The sequence below is a fragment of the Ornithodoros turicata genome, chromosome 4 (assembly GCF_037126465.1).
Source record: "Ornithodoros turicata isolate Travis chromosome 4, ASM3712646v1, whole genome shotgun sequence".
NCBI classification, from domain to species: domain Eukaryota; kingdom Metazoa; phylum Arthropoda; class Arachnida; order Ixodida; family Argasidae; genus Ornithodoros; species Ornithodoros turicata.
This window is the reverse complement of record NC_088204.1, coordinates 50,123,939-50,151,209: the sequence shown is the minus strand read 5'-3', so window position 1 is coordinate 50,151,209 and position 27,271 is coordinate 50,123,939. Positions and strand designations below refer to the sequence as shown.

Genomic DNA, 27,271 nt, shown 5'->3' with positions numbered 1-27,271 from the left:
TCGAGCCCTGCGATTTATAGCAGGCGTATCCCCCGGCTGTCATACCCCCAGAGACGACTTTCAGATGATTAAAATACAGGACTTCTATAAGTACTTCTCCTGGCGTCTTATCTGTCTGCGTTGAAATAGAATCACCTCGTAATTTTATCTCTGCTCAAGTTACAACAACAAACTGTGTGCTCTGACGCGCAGACTTGTACGTATTTGGAGTATTGTATTTAAAATACTGTATTTTAAATACAGTTTGCGGTATTTTGGTACTCTACTGAATACTTTTTGTTGTGTGTATTTGTACTCTATTTAAAATACATTTTATGGTATTTTCTACTCAATACTCTAAATACCTATTTTGGATCTCCCCCTCAAACTTTCTGTGTCTCGTCTTTCCATTATCTTGCTTGTTCAGTGGAAATTTCCTGAGTCGCTCGGATTTGACCCGGATAGTGACTCTAGACCCGGACATTGACCCTTCTTGGAAGTCTCGATTTAGAGATCTTGCCCCGTGGGTACTAATCCTTGGCCAGTGAGGGTACTATTATATGTGCCCTGACGCGGTGACGCCGAATTCTGACCTCGGGGCCTGCTAGAAATTTGCTTTGTTCTGGGTCACGTATACTTAGTGAAGTTATGTGGTATCTCTTTGTCATCTTTTTGGGACTTGTGTTTAGAAGACTCCTATCACACAGCGGCGGCTACCGTTGTGCGCGGAATTTAGGTGATTCATTTCATATGACATAGCGCGAACTTGCCGCATTGACCAGTGACCGGTGACTTTTTGCGTTCAAGGATAAATAGTATTTTAATTGTATTTCAAATACTTTTTGAAGTATTTTGTACTCTATCTTAATTACCTTAATTTTCATGTATTTATACTCTATCTTAATTACATTCTAACGTTAGTATTTATTATCTTATCTTAAATACATTTTTGAGTATCTTGTACATGTCTGGCTCTGAGGAAGACAAGAAAATCACAGTTTCGCCCTCACGCAATAACTACAGAAAGAGCCATTACTTTACAATATATCACTAGTTTGCGTTATTGTGTAACAAAATGAAAAATAACATGTTTCTCGATCTACATTGACAGCCATGAGTGAGAGCAAGATCAAAGTTCTCCGTGTCAGAAAAAGTCAACGAGGAAAGTTTCAATCTACCCGGAAAATCTGGAAATTTACGTTCACTGAGCTGGAATGTGCAAACTCAACCCGGCTCGATTGCTTCCTAGCCATTTTTTCATTGTCAACCCATCAACCGATTCGAGGATCAATTATTTCTGCTCTGAACACGAAACGAACTTTAGAAAGTAGGTCATCAAATCTTCCCTGAAAACACGCAACGCGACTATCCTTGCGTTTGCTGACCAAGAGCGAAGGAGGCTCCTCCTCCTGGATGCCGGCCAATAGGAGGACGCGGAGGGCAGGCACATCCCAAGCCTCTACTCTCGGCTAAGAGATGGTGCGGCGTTACTGTTATTTTGCCTGCCGCAAGGCTTCTGCCATGGCGCACCAATCTGACCAACGGCTAGGCCATCCGTCAACATGGGAACGAGGCCAAGCAGGAGTCGCACGTACGCCGGTTAATGGACAGCGAAGGCGTTGGTTAGATTGGTGCGCCATGGCACAAGCCTTGCAACACGTGAAACAACGGTAACGCTGCGCCATCTCTTAGGCGAGAGCAGAGGCTTGGGAAGTGCCTGCCCTCCCGTTGTCCACAGTAGGCGGAGCCTCCCTCGCTCTTGGTCAGCAAACGCAAGGATAGTCTGGAGCACGACGAGGGAGGTCGTTCAGCCGTGACGTCGCACGACGCGCTTTAAGTTAGGCTCCTCCTAATGGCTCAAACTCTCTCTATAAACGGCTCTGCCCCCCGAACGGCGCGATCGCCCCACGCGGGAGCAGTTGTCCCTAAGTGACCTTGTCTATTGTATTCCAGCGGAGTTTCCTGACCAGAAAGAGTATTGAGGGGAGTATTAAGTAAGTCGTGATTGAGGGACCGTATTGAGGGACTGCGGGGACAGTAGCGGATGTTATGAAGCAAGGACATCGGACTGTTGTCAAGGTCGTCTGGACGCCTGATGTGAAGATATGCTTCGTGTGAGCCCCGAACCACCGGACTACGGCGAAGTCCTCATGGACAGATGAAGGCAGCCGATGAATAAAGGCTTGTAACACGCGTTTCATGCGCACAATGTAACTAGAACATGAGTAAATGAAGTTAAGATTTGTGCGGGCAGATATGGCGTCCCGCTTGATTTTCCGCATCGGTGGGGTCGGTGACTTTTCGTCTGCAAACTAAAACTACGGTTGCAAGCGTAGTTTAAGCGTAGTAGTAGCGTAGTAAAACAAGCGCTTTACGGGTCATTCCCACCGACTCGTGACTCGTATCTGATTTTCAGAAATCGTATCCACCGGCGTGTTATCGTGGTGGGAACTCCCCATTGCCTATTCTTCGAGTACTGACTTTTGGTGAATCCCACGATGCATTGTTACATTTTCTTTTCTTCTGAAGGCGTTGATGAAAGTGTACAAATAAATGTCTCATTCCTGAACGATGTGTAATCTACTGGGAGCGAACGCAGCTGTTCCATTGTGACTTCTAAGTGACTCTCGATAAGACAAAGTACTGCAGCAGGGCAAGCAGATTAGATTTATCGCATCGTGTTCATATGGCAAACAGGAAGCTTTGATAGCGCAGATCATATCAAGTTCGGCATGTCTCATTATCACTGCACTACAGACAAGTAGTCATCATATGCCTTGCATCACACGTCAAGTGCCTTCCATGTTGTGCCAAACCAAATGTACGTAAGTGCAAAATACTTTGTGTTAATACTTGACGTTACCTTGTGCCGCCTTTCTTCAGAAATAATGAAAGAAGCACTTCTCGTCCATGTTCGCTTGTAACCTTGCAGACAACGGCAACCCTCTGTCCCTTTACTACAACTACTGCTGGTCAGTTACAGGCTAAAACTGTAAATGACAACAGTGTTTGACCCGCACAGCGCTGTACATACAAGTGTACGTATAGCGAAAGGCCAGATTTTCGTAGCGGCTCAGTGGTAGATTGTGTTTTATGACAGCTGTTATAAATGAACCTCAGTGCCTTGCTTTGTACTTTTTTTGTCTTCTGGACATCGACTTTGGTGTACAGTTCCTGTACTACAGATGCGTATTCGACTACAGTTCGTACTAGTGTCCTACAGGCATTCAGTGTCAATGTGATCAGTGTTGGTTTAATTGTTCGGAAAACACACGGTTTTTAGTGGCCCGAGAGCATGTTTTCCAAAGGTAAGATTCCCAAATATATGTTCGCATATGCTTACATATTTGTGTATGTAACTGTGTATGTTGTATGCATGTTGTAATGATAATTCATCACAAGACAACCATAAGCGACGCCACAGTGGTGTTTGTGTGGATTAGTAATTTTGCTACTCTGTGGGAGCCTTAACATGCACCGAAAGCTCAGCACACCGTATTTAACGTTTCCCGCGGAAAACAGCGTGTGTGTATGTCACACTGCTACCATGTTTCAATTTGGACCACCTGGGGTTCTTTTGAGGTGCCCGAAAATCACCGACACACAGTGCTGGAAGCAATGGGACTCAACTTCATTTTAAATATTGAATCATGCTCACGATGTTCTAGTGGGGCATGTTTTTCTTGGGGCAAGAATTATGAGGGGGGATATGTTTATTAAAAAAAAGGAAATGTCATCCAGACGAAGGTCGGCTTGCTACTCCAAAACAAAACAAAAAAAAGAAAAGGATAGGAAAAAAGGAACAAAAAGGACACACAAACAAAACACAAAGCAACAAAGGAAAGGAAGAACAAAAAAACACAAAACTAAAGCTGAAAAATCACACGCACGGTCACACAATCACAAGGCGTTGACCAGGTTCCAAGCATTGAGAAAGCGGAGGACCGCAGTGGTGACGGCCCACTGGGTCGGCTGAAGAACGGGACCCAGTAAGGTAGAGAGTTATAGTGCCGTAACCAAGTTGGAATAGACGACGACAGAGGGCGTCACGGTGCAGAAGGTGTTGCCGGCATTGTAGGATGCAGTGGGGAAAATCTGCCACCACGCCACAGCTAGTACAGAGGGGAGTGCTAGATTGACCCATTTTGAACAGCTGCAGCGGTGTGCCTGCGACGTTTAGGCGGAGGCTGTGAAGGGGTCACAGCCCAATCTGCAGAATCTCGGTTGGCCGAATGGAGATAAGCGGATTATCTGCGAGGGGGAAGGTCAAGAACGTTCGGCGAGCTGGGAAGGAAAGCACGAGAGCTTAGGCGAGATGGGAGTAGTGCTAACTGACCTATATGTGTATAGGGAAGGATGAGGTCCGAAAGTTAAGTCACAAAGGGCATTGTTTGCCACAACCGCCATACTCGGTTTTTCACCCCAAGACCTTAGTTCACACTAGCACGCAGCACATAGAGTTCCTTGATACCGAACGAGGGGGCAAACACTTGCTGTTTGATGGCTACATTTATCGCATATCAAAGAAAGTTAATATGTCAAGTTATTACAAATGCCTCAGAGGATGTCGTGCCACCGTTGTGCTATTTGATGGCGTGTACAGCAGCTACCGTGGAGACCACGATCATGCGTCGCAAGAAGCACGAGCCGCGTCTTACCGTCATACAGCCTCTTTGAAAGACGCTGTTCGGCGGCAACCAACGACGCCCGTTCTGCAGCTCTACAAGTAAGACATTCTTTCTGTTCTAATGCTCTGTTGGTTCGTTAGTTCCACGGCCCATTTGTATTTCCGGGTGGATACTCATTCTGCACTTAATATTTTAGAGAGGAAACGTCAAGGTTCGTCGACAATATCCAAGCTGCCGCAGGAATGCCATCCTTTACTGCGGTAAGGTCGGTGCTTTACCGCACGCGCAACGAATATCTACCTGCTTTGCCGCCATCTCGGAGCGAGGTGAATCTTCAGGACCGCTGGAGAAGAACATTAGACGACGCGAATTTTCTTCTCGTCGATGATGGTACCGAAGATAAAATACTGGTAAGTCTTTACATACGTTGAACGACGACGATTACAATGTATCATCGCGTTGACGAATTGCGTTTCCATACTTCAGATATTCTCAACGCAAGCCAACCTGCAGAAACTCTGCCGCACGAATACCATCTTCATTGATGGGACCTTCAAGGTAACACCACGGCTCTTCGCACAGCTGTATACCGTGCACGCCGAGTACCTGGGCGCGATCTTCCCATTTGTTTACGCACTACTGCCAGACAAGTCCCGGTTATCGTACAGGAGGCTTTTTTGGCATATTAAGCATGCGGCTGGCGTCTATGGCTACGAATTTAACCCGGAGCGAGTCGTGTGTGACTACGAAGCGGCGGCTATTCGAGCAGTGAACGACGTGTTTCCGCGGGCAGAAGTAAAAGGATGTTTCTTCCACTACTTTCAATGTATCTGGAGAAAGGTGCAAAGTCTGGGCTTGGTGGCCTCGTACAAGGAAAGTGCACAAGCCGGAGAGTGGATAAGAAGGTGTGCGGCACTACCCTTCATTCCGTTGCCATTCGTCGATGAAGTGTACATGTGGATACAGGAACAGTCACCTGAACTGCCACAAGCCCAAGCCTTCCACGACTATATGGTTGACACCTGGGTAGACGAGGGCGCAATGTTCCCAAGGTAATACTAGCTACATGTTAACTGACCCCTACTTAAGATGGTGCTGATATTTTTTGAATGTTTCAGAGCCATTTGGAACCACTTCGACAACGGTAGCAGAAGAACAATCAATGACGTGGAAGGATGGCATTATCGGCTGAACAGCGCTTCCCATATCAGTCACGGGAACATCTACAAGCTTGCGGAACTGATCCCGAAAAATCAACAAGTGAATGAACGGGAGCAGGTCATGTTGCAGACAGGTCATGTGGTTCCACCTCCGAGGAGGAGGTACAGGGTCCTCAACAGCAGGATAAACGTCCTGAAGGCGCAACTGACAGACGGTCTGCGAACCTTTCATCAATACATTGATGCTATTGCGTATGCAATCCATCTTGAATAAATATACACATAATGACGTTTCAGAAATCACAACACATGTTTCCTTTGCTGCCCTTATTTACTTCGCACTGGCCCCGCAATAACCCAAACCTCACACAAGAGTGTCATCTTAGTGGCTTCTCCCAAAGCGGAATAAGCACATGAACTACGATGCAGCTGGTATAAATTAATATGTGTAGCCTTGTTAAATATTCCCAGCGCCCTGTCGCTCATCATTGATTAACGGAGCGCCGAAACGCAGTAATGTGAATGGTGGGGGAACGCAGCAGGCCTTTAGAGCTCTAACATTTTACCAAAATGAAGCACGGCTCACGAAGGAACAAAGAAAAGGGGATTATCCCATGAAAGATATCAGCCTTCTCGGCGAACTGGGAAAGCAGGTTCGGGGTCATTCGGCCGGTTGGGGACCCAACTTTCAAGGTCAAAGGACTTAGTGGCTTGACCGGCTTTCAAAAGATTCGGCCAACTGAGATTCGGCAGATTGGGAAGACACGCTGTGAAGGAGCGATTCCTCGTGACGAGTGCAGCGACACGTAATAAAGAAATTCACTAAGGGGTCGATTGATTGCAGGTGACTGTTGTATGAGGCAGCCTCAGCTCTGAACGCTTGGGCGCGAGCAGCACACCGGCGGCGTATTATATAAAAATTGATGTTCTGAGGCTGGAACACAGAAGAAAGGACAAACACACAAAGCCTCAAGTGCCTAAGAACAATGAATGAAGAAAGAAGGAAGTCACTGAAAAGGTTAGCCAGCTGCAGGGCCCGAACCCACATAGAACCTACATAGAGCCCTGGACCGGCAATCCAGAAGATGTGGGTTCGAGTCCTGCAGTGGCTAACCTTTTCAGTGACTTCCTTCTTTCTTCATCCTACGTATATATGTTTGTTGCTCAAGTGGTAAAGAATACTGTATCCAGAACACCATAATCGGACTTGTGTAACAATAGATGATATACAATGAATCTGCGGCACAGCGCCAGCTCACAAACGGACGATTCAAGATGACACAAAACACATACAGGCGAACAAAACAACCGATCGAGTACACTTACGAATGAAACAGACAGAGCTGCTTTCCGTTGAACGAGAACCGCAGCCGGGGCAGGAACACATAACGTCGTTTCCGCGATGGTGCTCACATTTTAACAATAAATTACTTTGGAAAGGCAAGAACGGTCGGAGAGCAGCGCGAGAAACAAAGCCTTGCAAAATCGAAATTTTGGTGGACAGGACGTAATGGCGATTTTGACTCAAATGACCGCCAGAGGGTGGCTACGCAAGTCTGGCGCAATGCCGTGTATGCCAAAGGGAGTCTGGCCATTAATGGGACCTTCCTATACCTGGAGCTCCACCCACTTTTTGAGCTCTCTGGCCAATCACGAACCAAAATACAGTTCGCTATTAATCCCAGGCTATCCAAGCTATATATTACCTGTATTCACTGGGTGCCGACATTTTCGGGAGACTGGATTGGATTAGATTGAATAGGATGTTTCCTGACGACCTACCAACATAATGGATTTTGCGTCCACTTTTAAAGGCGCCATCTGGATGGAGAGGGGCATGTCGGGAAGACGCAAAAGGGCAGAAGAAGCAGAAGCGCTTGCTAGCAAAACTGATTGGCCGGCAGAACCGCTTGTTGGAACAGACTGCCAGTATACGTATTTTAACTATCAAACATAACAGGATTTAATCAAGAACGGGCAAAGGTGTGTATATGAATAAAAGTATGTCATAAAATGCAAATTTTTTGCCATCCGTAGCGGTGCCTCTTGCACCTCACTATCACCAGCTCCGGTGGCGCAGCGGTAACGCGTGCACTTGTAGACTGGGAGGTCCGCGGGCCGGCTGTGCCGTCTGGGGTTTTTCCTGGGTTTCCCTCAGATGTGTAATAGGCGTATGTGTAATAGGTGTAATAATGTGTAATAGGCGTATGTGTAATAGGCACAGTTCCCCTGAAGTCGGCCCATGGACGCAGCTATCCTCCCCCCGAGGGGATTCCGCTCGGTCTTCCACTTCACCCTTTCCTCTCCTCCTCTCCACCACCTTTCCCTTCCCGAGAAACATGCCGCCTAATCAGGCAGGCAGACCTCTCGGTTCCTCCCAACGACACTCCTCCTCCTCCGTAGCGTTTTTCTTGCTATTTGCCTGTGATCGCTGTCTTTACTAGGCCTAACAAGGACGACGAAACATATTATTTTCAGGTAAACATCAACACTGAGCGTAATTTAACGGTGATTTGCAAGATAATTGCAACAGAATGTACACTTACGGAATAAAATTGAAGTAATTTGTGAAAAAATTTCTCACGAAATCCTCACTTCGCCGTTCCAAGCTATGCCGCCATTTTCGGGAAAATTTTGGTGTCATGGCGGCCCACATAGGGAACAGCAGCCAATGAAAAACGCTCAATTTGATTGACAGGTCGAGCCTCTTTTTTTAGGCTCCTCCTGATGGCCAGACGGCGGAAGGAGCCGCTCCTTGTGTTTCCTTCCTCCATGCTCTGAAGCCTTCGTGCTTCTCGGTTACTGTCTTGAAGGAGCACTGAGGTGAGACCCAATTTTTTTTTTTTTTTCGTTGAAGGGTGCAGGGTGTTCTCCAACGAATAAAATGAGTTCCTGCGAAAGAAGGATGAGCGTAGGTGACCTACGGAGCGAACACGAGGGCTCCCTTCCGCACACCTTTCAAAAATCCTTGTCCTCATGAAAAGCGCGCATCGCAAAACGAGAGGTCGTCGTGATCGTCCAGGGCGTCCCGACCGCTGCGGTTACGGTTTCGGCCATTTGCATATCAAAATTCGGGGATGAAGTTTTTAACACACGTGCGCGTTTCTGGATATTTAAAGCGTGGAATGGCTTTCAACGAGGATAGTCTCTCATTCTGCTATCTCGCTTTTGCACGAAATCCTCTAATTAATGAGTTAATTAATGAATTTTAGGTAATTAGTCTTCTTGTATTTGCATACCTTATTCGAGACGATGTCCGCCATGGCGTATAACTAACTGAGAAAACGATATCTATGCTGTTCTCATAGTTTTTTTAATTAAAAAACATCCGTAAAGGATAAAAATAAACACCCTGTATGTTCTGTTGTCCAGTGGTGTGCTATACCTATGGGTTACGTATAGATCCAACCGAGACATGCGTTATTATATTTACGAGAAAGAATAATAACATGGCTTGTGAATACGTGTACTTTGTTCATGGAAAACTAGTGCCTAGAGTCAGCAGTGCGAGAGATCGTGGGATATATTGGGACCCTGGGGGGCAGGGGGGATATATTTATTAGACGAAACGAAAAAAAAACGGGGAAAGGACAGCCAAACGGGACGTCGGCTTGCTATTCCGCAACAAAAAGCAAGATGAAGAAAGAAGAATGAAATAAATGAAAAAGAAAAGAAGAATAATGAAGATGAACAAAGAAGAATACAATAAATAAAAAGAAAAGAAGTAGAATGAAGATGAAGACGACACCGGCTATACGCTGAACTGCCACGTTGGTATATTTGTTAGCTCAGGCTTGAAAACGCTTGGTATTATACCGCGCTGTACAAAGTGGTTTAAGTCGCCTGTTCCCATTATCTGCTTCATCGGTGTTTAGTGAGCAGTAGGTTAGAATTTTTATCGTTGGCATGGACTCTCCTTTTGAGTACGAACATTGACATCCTCGAAAATGTTCAGAAACGTTTTGTAAGGATAATACACGGTAGTCTACTAGGACTAGCTAGTACTACGATATACTACTACCAGCAAATCGTTGTACCGACCCCAAAAACTTCATTGACGCAAGCAGAGCAACCTCTACAAAATCATTGCTGAAGCAAAGCCTAAATTTCCCTCGTTCGTAGTAGAGCCAACAGTGTCTTCGTTCCCCCCTTGGTCTCTCTCACTGCCCTCGATCTCCCCAGGTATTCCGGGACTCAACATTTAAAAAAAGCAAGTGCCACCGTCAGTCCTTCGCCAGATGTCATTGGACATGATGTTAAGCGTATACGCTGAGTACACTGCCGTCTACACCGACGGATCCTCTACACCTGTAAGTTCATCGGCCGCCTTCGTTATTCCATCGGTCCAGGTGTCTCACAGATATCGCCTGGCACACTGCACTTCCTCTACGTCCGCAGCGCTTACGGCATCTTGTCCTTCCTGCAGTATGCTCTGCGCGAGGCTCCGCGAATGTGTGTGGCATACACGGGCTCCAGGGCAGCCCTGCTGTGCATAAAGAGCATGGGTGCGCGAGGTACATTGGCTCCAATTGCCACGGACATCCTCAGCGACGTTCAGCGTCTCTGCGACTTAGGTCACTCCATCACTATTCAGTGGATCCCAGGTCACTGTGGACTAAGCGGGAATGTAGAGGCTGATAGAGTGGTTGCTGCTGCCAGACAATGCCAGGCGGTCATACCGAATATGTTGACCCGTTGTGACAGGAGGGCATTCTTGTCGGCGATGATACAACCAATGGCGGCGCAACAATATCGCCGGCACATTACAGATCAGACAGGTCCTTGTTGCATGAAGTAGATCCAACTCCGTCGGTTTCCTTCCCAGGCCATTTGCCCCGCTGTCTCTCCTCCCTTCTGCATCGACTTCGCCTCGCGGCTTTCACCCCGCAGTTCAGACACAGACTAGGGTATGCTTCAACCAGCTTGTGTTCCAACTGCGGCATGGTGGAGAGCCACGTCCTCATCGACTGCCCTCTATACAGTTCGGAGAGAGCAGTGTTCCAGTCCCAACTGACCCGTATAAACAACAAGCTGCTAAGCCTTGCCTTGGGTCCTTGTTCTAACCCTGTGTAGCACCGTCAATGCCTGCAGATGTGATCTTCACAGCACTACATCTCCGGTGGCCGACCGGATGAATTACTATCCCCATCAGTTACGACGCTCCCGCGTGTGTGATATCTCATGTGATATCTTGCGTGTGTCATGCGTGTATGCCTGATTTTTTTAAACCGTCATCTCACTCATATATGAACCCACATGCACTGAGGTATGGTACCGCATTTGTTGCGTTGAATCACCTCATCCCATCGTCATTCATGTGGTTGTTGTTGTTGTATCGACAGCCCATATCTGTTAAAAGGGTTGCGACATGTCATCCAAGGCTATCCCAGATAAAGGTAAAAGACGGTTGTATGCACTGATCTGGACCTGCATTGAAAGTTTCATATAAGAGGAGAAAATGGGCACCGCGACACCGAAACACACGGTGGTGGTGGTGGTGGTGAAAGGGCTCGTCGTTGTCGGCCTCACATGAAGGCCAGTAGTATCTGTAAAATAAATAAATAAATAATATAGGTGGGCAACATCACGTCTGACTCCCTAGAGAACTCATGCTGCTCTGACCTCACAAGCTTCGCCACCGCCAGTGAGGCGGCGCATGAGAAGTCACGTGCTCACGATTGCCAGTAGCAACTGAGGTCTCTGACGTCTGCGCTTGCTCGGGAGTGTGTTCGAGTGCCTGTATCTCGCTAAGTATGACACCTAGAAGAATAATTCTTTTTATTCCTCAGTATTCTGACATGCGATACAACAGTCTTGGGTAGTAACTAAGTTACTTTTAACTTGTAACTGTAACTAGTTACTTTTGGTGGTAACTAGTTACAGTAACTAGTTACATTTCCAGAAAAGTAGCTTTTGACTGTAACTAGTTACTATTTCTGTGAATGTAACTGCAAAATGTAACTAGTTACTCGAATAAATGTCGTACTTTTTTTTTCTTTACCCTACCTTCCCCTACTTCCCCTTAACAGTGTCTTCCTTCCTTTTATCCGTAATCGGTACGTGCCCCGTGCCTTGGGCTCTTAACCAAGCAGGGAATTCCAGACTGGAATTTCCAGCTTTGCGAACAGAAATAAGTTTAAGTTAGTGACCCTCAACGGTCGGAGTGAGTCATATGTGAGTAATAGTGTCACCGCCCTAGCACGGGATCCTGCCTCCAGTGGATATAGGGTTGCCACCTTTAGTACTGAAAAATACCGGCTGAGGGAGAGGAGGTGGAATAGAGGGAAAGGAGGAAATCTTCGCGGGAAAGGGAAGTAAGTGAGGGGTGGAGAGTACACAGGGAGAGAAAGAACGAGTGTACTGGCTCAAGACAACAATGGTAATGGTAATGAATAACTAGGAAAACGACTGGTGACTACGGAGTTGGGTCTGTGCTCCAGATTTATTCAAGCTGTAGCGGAATGTTGAAAGGAAAACCCCGTAAAAGCCCCTATGAAAGGTGTTGAGCCACAAATACCGGCAAAAGGCTGCCGGTATCACCTTCCTACCGGCAGAGCGCGCAAATAACCGGCCGTGCCGGTATAATACCGGCCTGGTGGCAACCGTACTCTCTACACGCTAGGAAACACGTGCGCGTCACCGTGCTCTTCTTTTTAACCGCGATGCGCCAGGTCGCATGCACATGTCGTATTTTTCCGTATGGGATAACCGGGTATTAACTTATACTGCTTCTGGTTAAGTGCAAGACAACTTTTATCGCACTTCAGTAAATGTAAATAAATGTATGTTTTTAACAATTGTATCACCCTCTCATGGTCATCATTTTTCTAAAAAGTAACTGTAATGTAACTAAGTTACTTTCTCTCAGTAACTGTAACTGTAACTAGTTACTCGACCAAGAAAGTAACTATAACTGTAACTTAGTTACTATTTTTGGCAGATAAACTGTAACTGTAACTCAGTTACTTTTTAGAAGTAACTTACCCAAGACTGCGATACAATACGTCCATGATGTAATGAACCACATGTATGAAACTGTCCCAACCCCTGTAAGCTCAGTAAACTTTCCCTTTTTGAACTGTAATAATCAGGAACATGTTATTTATTGTCGGTAGTACAGAACCAGTGTCACATCTTAAAGCACTGTTCAATGAGAATTTACCGGGTGGTGATATATTTCTAGAATTGAGATGGCGGGAACTACCCATAAAAACATAATATGGCTATGAAACAGCGTTTATTGTTGCCCTTGTGAACACAGGTTGTCTTCCTTACCGGTATGTCATCGCCGCTTTGATTGCCATCGGAAGCTTCTGTGCATACACGCACCGTATCAATTTCAACCTTGTCGTCGTGGCCCTTGCATCAAGAGGGGCCAAGAACCAGAGTACACCACATGGATCCTGCAATCATTCCCATGGAACCGTCGAACAAAACAGCGTTTTGTTTCAGGTGAGGTACACGTGTTGCGATTGCTGCACCTTACGTCGAAATCTTTCACATGAACACAACGCAGATTCGTTAAAGTGGGAGACCTTAAGATACAGAGCTCATTCCGTATCAACTGGCCTGTCTCACGATGTTATGGGATTCATAATGTGTGCGCGCACAGCCATTCTACAAACCGAAATCTAAAGAAAATATGCGCATATGCTTGCGAACGGACCATCTAAATGGTGTGATGCAACTCACATCACAGTGATGGAGTCGCCGTCTATAGGCAGACGAAAACTCACCTTTGTTCGGAACGTAATAACGGTCGGTTGGTTGCTAGTTGAACTCCTGCTGGTCACTTCAATTGGCGACAACGGATACGGATTTACTAACACAGTCGACGATGGCTACTGATGCCGCAGGAGATTCCACGTCGCAAGGCGTTCGAGCAATGGCCATGTACCTGGGACACATTCGACGTCGAAATCGTGGCGCTCCCGTTGCCCGGCAGCCTTTGCCTGTCGCAGTAGCCCTCTCCCACTGTATGGCAGGGTCATCATGGGAGTAGTAGACCCCCACACCTAGCTCTGTGTGCCAACCCGTACCCAGGATGAAGGGACTTCTGGTGACTATGCTAAACCTACATATGTTTTGGACCCTTGCGGCCCTGTGGGGGAGGCAACACGTCACCTGGACCCCAGACTCCTGAAGACATGGAAACCCGGAAGGCTAGGCTAGGGTTATTCAGCTAGTTGCTTTCTTTTCCTCTTCCATTCCTTACTATTCTTTTACTGTTTCGCCTCTCCTAGCTTCCTGTTCCCAATTTTGGCAGCAAGGGTCAGCCTTGTGCAGGGCTGCTCTTTCAGACAAAATCCTGCGCCTGGGTATATTCTTTTCTTAAGTCTAGTATTCGGATGAATGCCCCTTTGTTGGGCTCTGTCGTGGGCGGGGCTGGGCAAAGACTGAACACTTAGTTGTTTCATATGGCTTTATCAAAACACAACACTATGACCCGTTGCTCCTAAGAGGACATAAGACAAAAAGACGTAATCTTTGAGATAAATAGCTCACAAGACAAAACTTTCTTGGTTGTACACGCAACGTCAGAGACACCACTCGGGAAAATGCCCCCATTTTGTCATAAATACGGCGATCACCGAACCATTCAATGGAGCGTGAAAGATATCAAAACTGTGGAACGGAGACTTCGTCGTTGAAATGAAATCTCCAGGGAATCTCCAAAAACCTCTGCACATAACCAATATGGGTGGCATGCCGGTTAACGTATCCCTACACCGAAGTTTAAAATTCAGTAAAGGGGTCATCGCAGTAGATGATTTAACGCAAGTCTCCGAAGATGAAAACTTGGAAAATATTGAAGACCAGGGTATCTGCGAAGTAAAGAGAATTAAGATACGTTGAAATGGCGTGAAAATCCCGATTTTTAGTTCTCAATTTATTCTCACTTTCAGCACGACAAAACTGCCAGAATATATCAAAATTGCTTATCTGAACTGCAAAGCACGCCTTACGTACCAAATCCGTTGCGGTGTTACAAATGCCAAAGATATGGACATGCCACCTAAACGTGTCGAGGAAAGGAGACCTACGCACAGTGCGGCGGAAAGGACCATGATAGCACAACTCGTACCGAATAATCAAAATGCGTCAATTGCTCCGGCCCCCATGCAGCTTATAGCCGTAGCTGCCCACGGTGGCGGGAGGAGAAGGAAATACAGCATTTAAGAGTAACAGAACATTTAGCTTACCAGGAAGCAAAAAAAAAACGAATCACATCATTCAGTGCGTCAAGAAGCGTTGCTTCGCAACAGTCATTTGCAGATGTTGTACGAAGCACCCTAAAGAGAACAATCTCTGTACGAACTGAACCAGTACCAGGGCTTCCTGTGTTGTTTATTGACCCTCCTTCAACAAGGCAGAGCAAACTCTCACATAACAAAAGTGGAATTGGCTGGCAAGCTCAGTGGACTACTACGTGCTCAATACAGCAAGTGCGTCAAAGGCCACCTTGTCCTTCGAAAACACAAAAAATCGTTAAAAAGTTAAAACACGACAAAAAACATCAAGTAACCCTAGAACAAAAAGTAGCAGCGATGGAAAACACACACACCGTGCAGGCAAAATGCGTGAAAAAGAACAAAAAGGCACCAAGACTAAGCATAGGTCACAGTCAGTGACATCAGAAACCACAGACTATGAAATCTCTGGAGTCACGGATGTGACACAGGAAGATGCATCAGAAGCGGATGTCACTCCGACACCAAATATAAAATCTGTACATACAGAAAAGACAAATATTTAATGAGTGAGGAATATCATTGTTTTCTTCGGCTGTAGTTCGTTACCGGGACCACCCGTTTTTAAAAATTTGTGAAAGCGTTAGAAAGATAAATATTGCATGGAAGTGGAAGGAGGTCATATACTGAATCTAAAAATGTAAGGCAAAGTTCTGTGGACTAGAAGTTTTTTTATATGCATTTCAACAACCCCATCTGATCCACTTTTAGCGGGAGGTTACACTAATACATCTTTAAGAATAAATCCTTTAAGAAAAACTCTCTCAAAATATATTGTTTTACAGTAAACCGCGTAAAATTCCCCGATAAGGAATCAACCGCGCAAAAATCCCCGCGCAAAAAACAATCCCTCAAGAATCCACCATGAAGATATATCGTTGCAAAATATATCGTTACAAATAAACTGTTTAAAAATATAGCATTAAAAATAAACCGTTTAAAATATATCGTTAAAAACAAACTGTTTAAAAATATATCCTGTAGTGCAACACGACAGCGGAGAGATAGATGTGTATCTCTACGCAGAGGATAGCAGTAAGACGTAGCTTATATTGGTGGTTTTTGCCCTTGTTAGCACTCACCCTCTACATAGTGGTCTGTCATGGCTGCCATATTTGTTGTGTGTTGTTGCTATGTTTTCCTTTCTACTGTAGAAAAGCCTATTATATGCATGTCCCGCGTTATTTCGCTTGATAAAGTATCGACGGGAACTGTGGCAGTGCTGAGCACTCGTTCGTGCGTGTGCTCTGAGTTCGCTTTACACTGACGTTCAAGTGAAGTACGCTTGCTTCGCGTACGAAGTATGGAAGTCCGATGTACGAAGTATACTCATGACAGGAGTCTAATCAAATTCGCCGACTTTGGGACTATTTATCGAAGCGGATTGTCTATTTCAGTCGCGGTAACACCACGTGACAGTAACAACTGTATGCTTGATTTTGGGGGGATTCTGAAACTCGTTGAATTGGGCTAAATCACCTCACTTTAGTGAGGTTAGTCTAGGTTAGGTTCTACAGATTGGGGAGGGGTCTGGGGGCCGCCTCCTTCCCCAGGCACGCACTAGGCGGTGCGGGCGTCGAGACTGTGCATCGAGTTAGGTCAGAAGGTCCTCAGTAAAGATAGCGGATCGCCTTCAAGAAACGGGCGATAAAATTTAATTTTTATACGTTTCACGCAATATACGAGGGTCATTCCTGTTTAATTTCGTTCCTAATTTGCTCCTGCTTCAGGTAAAAACATATCATTTACCTAGTTATTTTCTTTGGTTACAAAAACGCAGTGGTCCCGGTAACGAACTACATCCCTTTCTTCAGTGGACCTGTCGCAGCCGAAGTAATGTAGAGGATGTACACGATTTGATGCAGAAGCACAAACCTATTGCTTTCTGTCTTCACGAAACGTTTCTGTCGCCTGTCTGATTTTCGACGTCCGTTTTCGACTTGGAAAAAGTAATATTTCTCCAGAGATACCCACGCAGAAGGTGTGGGAGAAGATAAGAAAAATACATGGCCATTACACAAATAGGCCAACCTCTACAATAATAAAACGGACAAGAAATATCAGGTCTTAAGCAGCAAGCAAATGCACTATAGGTGCCCCTTTTCAAAATATATCGAGTAGCTGCACCTGTAACTTGAAATTTCAAGTCTTCCGACAGGCAGGGAAAAAAAACAACTTCGCATAGCTTTGGATAACACAGACCCATACAATTTACCTTTTTGCATGCAAGAGTTGCAATGAGCTCCGAAGCGTGGAAACAGGTCGACAGTTGGTCCAGATGATATCCACGACAGCACCAGTGCCGTCGTTTGCTATACTCCCGATCCAACTTCCAATATCTCAGCGTCGTGCGAATGTTCAACATAAGACACGGCACAACTTCAGTTCCATCAGCTGTTTTTTTTTACTTTTTCTTACACTAGAATAATCTACGGGTATGTCTCTCGTGTGAATACACAGTTATACTGCTTAAAAACACAATGGATTAATTCAGATGGCACCCGGATTAAATTGAATAGCATCTGGATTTTTTCAGATGGCGCCAGGATTAAATTAAATGGCGCTTGGATTATTACAGATGGCACTTGGACTAATTCAGATGGCACTTGGACTAAAATGGGCGGGAAAATCTGTAGTTTTTATTAAAAACTTTCTATCAAATCGTGTCTTTAGAGTCTGTCGCGGATTATGACTATCAAACGTTTTCACACAGGAAATGGGTGTCCCACAGGGCGCTATCTTGAGTGTCACCCTTTTCCTCGTCTGAGTTAATTCTGTAACGAGAGAACTACCGAACAATTTTTCATGCTCATTATATGCTGACGATCTCCAGATCTGTGCTTGCTACTTCGATTTAAGGGCCGCGGAGCGACAGCTGCAACCGTGCAAATCGGTTGCCAATATGAAACGAAAAAAAAAAAAAAGGCCTGCAGTTTTCAACGGACAAAACTAGAGAAATGCTTTTTACACGTCGGCGAAATGTTATCCGAGAACCTGCACTTTACCTCGACGATCAACTCTTAAGGAGATGCAACAGCCTCCGCGTTTCGTCAATTCGGCCCGATAGATGGAGCACAGAGGGATCTAATTGATAACCTAGCGTTCACTGCGGAGGCTCCTGGTACTACGGCGGCAGACGGTTACGGGACTGATCCATCATATGAGCAGAAGGCATTACAGGGCACTCTTTTCGGGTATATCCCGTTTGAAACTCTTAAAAATTACCTTTCAAAAATAAACGCGTAAGTAGCCACGGTTAATAATAAATCTCCCAGAATATATGCTTAAAGATCAACGCACAAAAATAATCGCTCAAATATCCCCGTGTAAATAAAAACGCTAAGGAATCCTCGGTTAAGAATATGTCGTTAAAAATAAATCGTTTCAGAATCCCCCCAAAATCAACCATACGGTTGCTACTGTATGTGGTATGGCCGTGAGTGAAATAGACAATCCGCTTCGACAAATAGTCCCAAAGTTGGCGAATTTAATTGGACTCCTTCCATGAGTATACTTCGTACATCAGACTTCAATACTTGGTATGCGGAGCAAGCGTACTTCACTTGAACGTCAGTGTAAAGCGAACTCAGAGCACACGCACGAACGAGCGCTCAGCACTCCCACAGTTCCCGTCGAGGCTTTGTCAAGCGAAATAACGCGGGACATGCATATAATGCATAGGCTTTTCTACGCTAGAGAGGATGTATCCCGTTTGAAACAATTAAAAATAATCTTTCAAAAGTAAACGCGTAAGTACCCACTGTTAAAAATACATCTCCCATATACGCTTAAAAATAAACGCACAAAAATAATCGCAGAAATATCCCCGTTTAAATATAAACGCTAAGGAATCCATGGTTAAGAATATATCGTTAAAATTAATCGTTTCAGACTCCCCCCAAATCCACCCCACAGTGGAGGGTTCCCGAAATCCACCATTAAGAATAAACGTTTAAGAATAAAACATTCAAAAATAATCCGCTTAAAAAATACACGGTTAAAAATATATCTCCTAAAATAAACCGCTTACTATCCCCGCTTAGAGATCACCGTTTAATAATCCACCATTAAAAATAAACTGTTTCAAAATCCCCTCACCATCTAGCACGGAGGCGGACTGATTGCAATTTACGCTGGGTTGTATCATGTTATGTTAGGTTAGTTTAGTTTCGGTTAGTTTGGGATAGTTTAGGCTAGTTTGGTCCTGTGAGGTACGTTAAGCCCCTTAGCTTGCAGTTCACCTTGATTTGGGCCATACCACGTGACTCTAGCAACTGTAGGGTGGATTTGTGGAGATTCTGAAACGGTTTATTTTTATCGGTATATTCTTAACCGTGGATTCCTTAGCGTTTATATTTAAAGGGACGGTCTCGTACACCCTGGCCCATCCACAAAGCGTACCATTCGATTCCTCATCGCTGAAAACGTGTGGCGCCCCCGGCAGATGACGACAATGATGGCCGGCTACTCTCGCGCACCAGTCTTGGCACGAGAATTAAATCATTCTTCGACCAACCTTCTACGCCGCTGGTTGTCTCTTTTCTTCCGGATGCTTAGGTCAGGCGACAGCCTCGAAAGCCTACGGGCGGAGGTTTACCAGATGTCATCGCTCCTCGCAGCCGTCCTTCCGCATCAAGATTCCCCGGCCGCCTCCGCCCCACACGATTCCCCGGCCGCCTCCGCCCCACAAGCGCCACGGTCCTGGCGGCGCCCCGGTTCCCCCCGTCCAGTTCAGCGACCACGCTCACGCACTAGGGAACCTCTGGAAAACCCCTCAGATTTCTGCTTTTACCACTGGTCTTTCGGCGCCAGCGCACGCAACTGTCAACCTCCCTGTGCCTGGCCGGGAAACCGCCCAGGGAATCGCTAGCGGCGACGTGCGGTTCCCCTCCCTCCCCCACGCCCAGTCGCCTCCTGTACATAACCGACCCAGCTTCCAAACGCCGTTTTCTAGTCGACACCGGTGCTGAGGTCAGCCTACTACCTGCCACACGGGCAGAAAGACTGGGCCACCCACTCTATCATCTTGCTGCCGCAAACGGTACCGGAATCCCTGTGTACGGCGAGCGCTCCCTCACACTTTCCCTAGGCCTTCGTCGTACCTTCAGATGGATTTTTCGCATGGCAGGGATCACCCACAACATCCTGGGAGCAGGTTTCCTCCACCATTTTGGCCTCCCGTCGATCTTCATCGCAGAACGCTGTGTGACTCTACGACTCGCTTACACACCCCTACGCTCCGCTGTGTTCAGCATCCTATACCAGCTGCGCCCCATCACATGATTTCCTCGCTCGAGACGCCTTTCGCTGACGTCGTGCACGAATTTCCGTCACTCATGAAGCCTCCCGACTGGACCCAACCCGTCGGTCATGACGTCGTCCACCACATACAAACTACAGGCCCTCCAGTGCACTTCCGTCCTCGACGGCTTGCCACGGAGAAATTCAAGATCGCTCAGGCTGAATTCGAACACATGCTTGACATCGGAATCGCTCGCCCATCCAAAAGCGATGGGGCCACCCCGCTTCATATGGTTCCCAAAAAGACTGGGGATTGGCGTCCCTGTGGCGACTATAGGGCCCTCAACAGCATCACGAAGCCCGACAGGTATCCCCTACCAAATATCCACGATTTCACCAACAACCTGGCCGGGGCCACCTGTTTCAGCAAGATCGACCTGGTAAAAGCTTACCATCAGATTCCTATGGCCCCGGAAGACATCCCCAAGACAGCAATCGTTACACCATTTGGACTCTACGAGTTCCTCAGGATGCCGTTCGGACTCAAAAACGCAGCCCAAACCTTTCAGAGGTTTATTGATACCGTTCTACGAGGCCTTCCGTTTGCGTTCGCTTATATCGATGATATATTAGTAGCCAGCACGAACGAAGCTCAGCATGCAGACCACCTACGCCAAGTTTTCACCCGCCTCCAAGAACATGGGATCGTAATCAACGTTCAGAAATCAGAATTCGGCAAGAGATCAATCGAATTCCTCGGCCACTGCATTTCAACCGACGGCATATCACCCCTGCCCGACAAGGTTAAGGCTATTCACGATTTTCCCCGCCCCGACTCTGTCAAGCAGCTCCGCCGTTTCTTGGGCTTAGTCAACTTCTACAGGCGTTTTGTTCCTTCTTCCGCTGTCCTGGTCCGCCCTCTTGAGACCCTCCTCAAGACACCCCGCCACTCATCCAAATTAACTTGGTGCTACGAGGCCGAAACTGCGTTTGACTCCGTCAAGGAAGCCTTGGCAGACTCAGTCATGCTCGCCCATCCCGTGCACGGCGCCCCGACGTCCTTGCTTGTCGATGCGTCGAACAACGCTATAGGCGCTGCGCTACAGCAAGAGGTCAACGGCACGAGAAGACCTCTTGCCTTTTTCTCACGCAAGCTAAACGAAACGCAGTCAAAGTACAGTGCGTTCGGCAAGGAGCTCCTAGCAGCCTATTCCGCCATTCGACACTTTCGGCATTTTTTGGAAGGCCGCACTTTCACTATCTGGTCCGACCACAAACCTCTCGTCGGCGCGTTCACTTCCTCAAGCCAGAAATACAGTCCACGAGAGATACGTCATCTAGCCTTCATCGCAGAGTTCTCAACAGACATCCGCCACATCAAAGGTGCGCTCAATGTGGCCACCGACGCGCTCAGTCGAATACACTCCGTCTCCACCACTACCCCACTCACCTCTGACATTATCATTCAAGAGCAGTCGGCCGACCCCGAGATAGCACAGCTCCGCGCCCAACGTTCCACCAGCCTCCGCCTTGCCGACGTACCGCTACCTGGCTCCACTCTCCCCATGCTATGCGACACCACCTACTCTGAGCCTCGCCCCGTCGTGCCGTCGGCTCTGCGCAAGTTGGTTTTCGACAACATGCACGGTCTCTCCCACCCAGGAGTCCGAGCCTCCACCAAGCTCATCCTACAACGTTACGTTTGGCCAGGAGCTCGGCAGGACATCCGCCGCTGGGTGCGCGCCTGCGTACCCTGCCAGACCACGAAGATCCAGAGGCGTACCGTCTCGCCTTTGTCTGCCTTCCTCCCACCCAGCGACCGGTTCACTAAGATCCACATAGATATCGTAGGCCCACTGCCTCCATCCAAGGGCCACCGATATATCCTCACCTGCGTCGACCGGTTCACGCGTTGGCCCGAAGCGACACCCATGACTGATTCTACAGCCCAGACCGTTGCGGCCACCTTCCTGGACACATGGGTCGCCCGTTTCGGTGTTCCCACAGAAGTTGTCACTGACCGTGGCCAGCAGTTTGAAAGTGCCCTCTTCAAGGCGTTCACCAAACTACTCGGAACCACCCGTCTGCGCACATCATCCTATCACCCCGCATGCAATGGTTTGGTCGAGCGTTTCCATCGTCACCTCAAGCAGGCCATCATGGCGAAAGACGGCCGCCATACCTGGACGGACAAGCTCCCCTTGGTCCTTCTTGGCATCAGGTCCGCCGTAAAATCCGACCTCGGCTGTTCCTCAGCAGAGTTAGTCTACGGCGTTCGCCTACGCCTTCCGGGTGAGGTGTTCACTCCCACAGTCGACCCTCCTCCGGATCCGTCCGCTTTCGTCACCGCCCTCCGCCAAGCTTTAGCTAGTCTTCAGTTCACCCCGACGTGCACCACTTCCGCAAAGACATCTTTCGTGCCTTCCGAGCTCCACACTGCATCACACGTTTTCCTGCGCACCGACCGGCTGCGTCGCGCCCTCGAGCCCCCCTACACCGGTCCTTACGTGGTCCTACGTCGATCGCCCAAGACCTTTCTTCTCGACGTCCGCGGGCGACCCGAATCTGTCACTGTGGATCGTCTCAAGCCTGCATTCTTCGAGCACGCACCCACATCACTTCCCTCTGACGTCACCCCGTTTCCCCGCTCGGAGCCATCGGCTGCCCCCAGTGCCAAGACAGTTTCTTGGGCGCCTGCACTCATACCAACCCTCCTTCGTTCCTCCGGAGGCCTGAAGGGGGGGAGCAGATGTGGCGCCCCCGGCAGATGACGACAATGATGGCCGGCTACTCTCGCGCACCAGTCCTGGCACGAGAATTAAATCATTCTTCGACCAACCTTCTACCCCGCTGGTTGTCTCTTTTCTTCCGGCCTGGAGACCCACAAACGTAATACTGTGAATTCGCTCGTCCAGAATCGTCACGGTTATTAAATAAACGAATAAAGGTTGACAAGAACAGCACATTGCGATTTCTGTTGGCAACAGCGATATCCGCTACGATACTTGGCCTTCGGGAGAGGAAAATCAGTTGCGCTGCGCATGCGCTAGAGGTGATGTCACGTGTCTCTCTTTGCCGCCGCCGTGCCGTCTGCTCGCTTCGCGTGCGCATGCGCTAGCACACAGCGGTTTGTTTGCTTGAGGATGAGATTTGTGGTTTGTGGTAGCGGTGAAGCAACTTTGCCAAATATTCCGTTCAAGTTCCTCGCTGGATGTCCCGCTCGTCCGTCGATGTTCAACAGGTGAGGGAACGTTTCAGCAACGCCTGCGAGTTTCATGCTCGCGGTTCAAAAGGTGAGGGCGTCTGTACAAAATTGTAAAATGGGCCGCTCTGTTACTACAGATGCAACAAGTGCCAGTCCACTTTTTCTCAGCTGCACCCTCTCAGTTCAGGCAGCAGCAGTACCAGGTGTATGTACATAACTTCCAAGACACACGAGTGCAATTCTGAAGCTGGTAAGTACGTCTCATGCTACACACCATTCGCGTTCAACGCTCTTATTTTGCATGTGTTGTAGCAAATGATTCAGTGGCATAAACCGGTAGGCTGGTGCGTAATGTACGCCCATAGTGCCAAGTTGGACTAATTCTGGTGACGTGTTCGTAAAATCTGTGTAATCGGACTGTCTAATTGTCACCGGTTCTATCTTAACACCGAAGTCGGTATAAGAGTAAGAAATATCGTGGTTTCGGCAATTATCAGTAATCTTTCGTTGTGCTTAATGATTCCTATTATTTTGTATTTGTGTTTTTACTCAGAATTATCATTCTATTCTTAACTGGAGCAACAAAATTACGAAACACGTGAGGATTGTGTTGAAACTGAGGACATTGCTTATTTTTACTGATTTCAGATTTTCAGGCATGGAGAGAAGAAATGCAGGATGCAGCCAAGAGTCATTTTACTAAAGGCACAGGGGTAAAACGATTGAAAGATGGAGGTTTAAAATGTTATTATATTTGTAACTGATTGGGTGCTTTTATAGAGAGGACACATCAAAGGAAAAGGTCCATCAAATCACAAGGTTCCGTCAGGCGTGGGGACACCTGCCTTGCTGATATGTCTGCAATGTTCCAAACTGGCAAGGTCTCGTTTGTCTTCCAAGCTTCCTATTATGCACATGATTTTGGGGCTGTCCCACACCCCACTGACAAAAACAGAGGAAGATGCAATAGAGGCGGCCCATGCAGGCACTTGTAAAACACTATGTTGTACTGGAATGTCCTTTTTTTACCTTCAAGAAACTATTTGTTTATGTTAGGGAAACTATGTGACGGCATTGCACTCAGCGTACTATGCAGCTCAGTATTCGGGGTGTGCTGGATGGCACGTTTCAAAGGATCCAATTCACCTCACTACAAGGCAGTACTTGTACACCACCATGAGGGGCTGTAATATATGTTACGGTGAGAGGAAACACGACGACAATCAAAACAGTGTTGCCCTGTTCAGTTCTATCAGAGCCCAAACAAACAGTCCAGTGCTTTCCCTCACACACAAAGGCAAGAAGGATGATCCTACTGCCTTTCAACGAGGAAATACTGACTTGTTGCAAGATGAGGATTTCTTGCTAGTTCTCATGACAGGCATGCAAAAACAGCTGTTAAGGCATTTGGGCACCAACAAAAGTGTGATGAACATAGGAGGAGCAGGAAAGCTAGCTGGTGTTGACTTGATGTTAATGCCGAAGTGTACACTTTTTACCCTGTCTCTCTTGCACTTTGTGTATTAAATCTTCATTGCTGGTTCGTGTGTCTATGTGTTCGTCTCGTCCCGTGTTCGTCCTGTGTTTTCCCTCAAACTCAAGACAATGTTAACCTCAAAAGAAAAGTGTGCATAGATTCTACACATAGCACCACAGATGGGTCATTCAGTGTGATAGTTGTGTACTGCCACTTCATACATTTTGGGTAATGGTTCAGGTGAAACACCTTACAGCAATGCATGCTCTCCTGCATTGACTTTTCAACTAAAGACAATATGCCCCATTTTGAGCTTGGTCTGGGGTATATTACAGCAGGTAAATACATCTAAGTCTGGTGACATACATACACATAACACACATAATTGGCAATTGTATATCCTATAAAGTGCTCTGACCTGAGAAATCTTGTAGAAAAAAATTGTGTTAATATTCTGCCAATAAGAAGTGGAATAAACTTTCCACTCACTGCACTAGGCAGTTTGTTTTATTCTGTGTGTTTATATCTCTCCAGTACTGAGTACTCTCTTGCAATATAACGAGACAACTGCCCCCTGACTGATTGTATTGTTTTCTTCAGCTGCAACAGATGCTTTTTACCATGAAAATACTAACACCAGTTGGCATTGCACGCATAAAGCCTTGGTGAGCTCAAAGCCGCTGTGTGTATTCTTGTGAATGATTTATCTAAGGAAATGTACACCCTTCCAACAACCACGAGCAAACTCTTCATGACTATATAACGCATACTTATTTAATTAGATTAAAGGACAAATATATTGCCATCACACCAGCTCAATTGCAGTCTTTCGTTGTCATCAAAAGTATGGTGGCCGGGGTACATGACTCTCATCAACATTCTGATAATGTAATCCACATACAATGCTCAGTCATTTTTAAATTTTTCATGCACATCAGTACGCCTTGTATATTCAAGTTTGCTTCTATCTTGTCTCATGCTAGTGTTTGCTATCCGTGCGGTAGCCAGAAAATATTATAGGAGGTTCTATGGGGACCTCCCAGATGCACTACCAAAGGTACGATCTTGGGGGTTTGAACCCGCCTGGCTATGCCCCTGTTGGCTATGCTATGCTAAACATGCTGTGACACTACTGAACAAAAATTGCCAAACAACTCCGCTTTGTCTCAACAAAGATGCAAGGAGTTAAACCTCAGAGGAGCCTCAGCAACTGAGTTCCAATGTATGCTTGATTGCATTTATTTAGCATTTGTTTCAAGAGAGGCAAAAGTCCTCAAGATATTGCAAATCTATATTGTAAATCTACTCAGTATTGGCCAGTTAGATCACACAACTTCGTTGATTCATTTTATCAAGCTTTGTTTCGCACCTCAAGAAAACGCTCTTCGGTAACCTCAGTGAGCCAAACACGCAGTCCAGGTCCAGTTTTGGATATTTTTACTGGTCTCGTTAGCAATACATTGTTCCAAAATACCACAAATTCCAGCTGGACACCATATCAATGAGCCTGTTGCCTTGCACTTCATCGGAGCGGCCCCCTGCTGGCTAGCAGGAAGGTATCGAATAAGAAACAGGTGTCTGGCTGTTCTGTGCACCTCTCAGTGTGTGTGGCCGCTTCTCTTTGCTGCTAGGGTGTCACTCCCATAAAGAAATGCAACACCCCGGTGCTCCATAAACTTTTATCCCAATCTGTTCGAATATTGATGCACAGATGGTGTGAAGAAAGCCATAGCAGCAGGGCAGTTTTCAGAAGCAGCTTTTCAACCAGATTCCAAGAGTGTGCCAAGCAGCAGGAAATACACCCAGCCAGAGGATTTCTGTTGAATTCATGCTTAAGGACCTTCACATCTACATCATTTACTCATGAATGCAGCACTGTCATGTGACAACACATGACAGTCCATTAATGCTTTGAACATGAATTGAGCTTTACCCTCTGATTGGGCGTGAAACAATGAATCTTTCAACAGCTCATGACCCATTTGGGGGTCATGACCAACAGTTTGAGAAACACTGCTCTACACATTTGTTCCAACAATAATCTGGCATCCTTCAAAAACACCATCAAACAGGACTTTTCTGCTGATACGTAGGGTGACATGCAATTACTTTTTGATTATGTGCATTTCTCTGCTGTGCGATATCTTTGCTATTTGTTTCTTATACTTGTCATGTGTTCTTGGTATTTCTGTTCCCCTCAAATGAATGATAGTTCATGTAACCACTCCTCTGGTTGCATGGCACAGAATATGCACCTTGAACATGTTGTGGACAGAAACAAGCTGTAACAGGCCGAGGAAGTTTAGATGATGTGGTCAACCTATGAGTTT

The 27,271-nt window shown here is 46.7% G+C and overlaps 2 protein-coding genes and 1 long non-coding RNA gene across 3 annotated transcripts in view; all 3 read left to right on the top strand.

Moving 5' to 3' along the window:
- Nucleotides 1-2,761: 2,761 nt before the first annotated feature.
- LOC135391515 (sialin-like) overlaps nucleotides 2,762-27,271 on the top strand; it is a 126,876-nt gene continuing 102,366 nt past the window's right edge. Inside the window, exons 1-2 of the mRNA XM_064621786.1 lie at nucleotides 2,762-2,800; nucleotides 13,029-13,219. Coding sequence (XP_064477856.1) covers nucleotides 2,782-2,800; nucleotides 13,029-13,219 — 210 coding nt within the window. The 5' untranslated portion in view covers nucleotides 2,762-2,781. The remainder of the gene's footprint in view (nucleotides 2,801-13,028; nucleotides 13,220-27,271) is intronic.
- On the top strand, nucleotides 4,312-6,073 carry LOC135393150 (uncharacterized). Its single transcript, XM_064623675.1, has 4 exons — nucleotides 4,312-4,705; nucleotides 4,804-5,017; nucleotides 5,094-5,659; nucleotides 5,726-6,073. Exons 1-4 carry the CDS (start codon nucleotides 4,320-4,322, stop codon nucleotides 6,039-6,041), a joined length of 1,482 nt encoding a protein of 493 aa, XP_064479745.1. The 5' UTR covers nucleotides 4,312-4,319; the 3' UTR covers nucleotides 6,042-6,073.
- Nucleotides 23,318-24,429, top strand: LOC135393149 (uncharacterized). The gene is made up of 3 exons (XR_010422486.1): nucleotides 23,318-23,714; nucleotides 24,113-24,177; nucleotides 24,245-24,429. It is a non-coding gene; the product is annotated as an uncharacterized LOC135393149 (long non-coding RNA).

Excerpts from the sequence above, each read along its gene's own strand:
- LOC135393150 (XM_064623675.1), top strand. The coding sequence starts at position 4,320 with ATGTGTATAGGGAAGGATGAGGTCCGAAAGTTAAGTCACAAAGGGCAT. Across the intron at positions 4,706-4,803 it reads CCCGTTCTGCAGCTCTACAA|AGAGGAAACGTCAAGGTTCG; the intron begins GTAAGACATTCT and ends TTAATATTTTAG. Across the intron at positions 5,660-5,725 it reads GAGGGCGCAATGTTCCCAAG|AGCCATTTGGAACCACTTCG; the intron begins GTAATACTAGCT and ends TGAATGTTTCAG.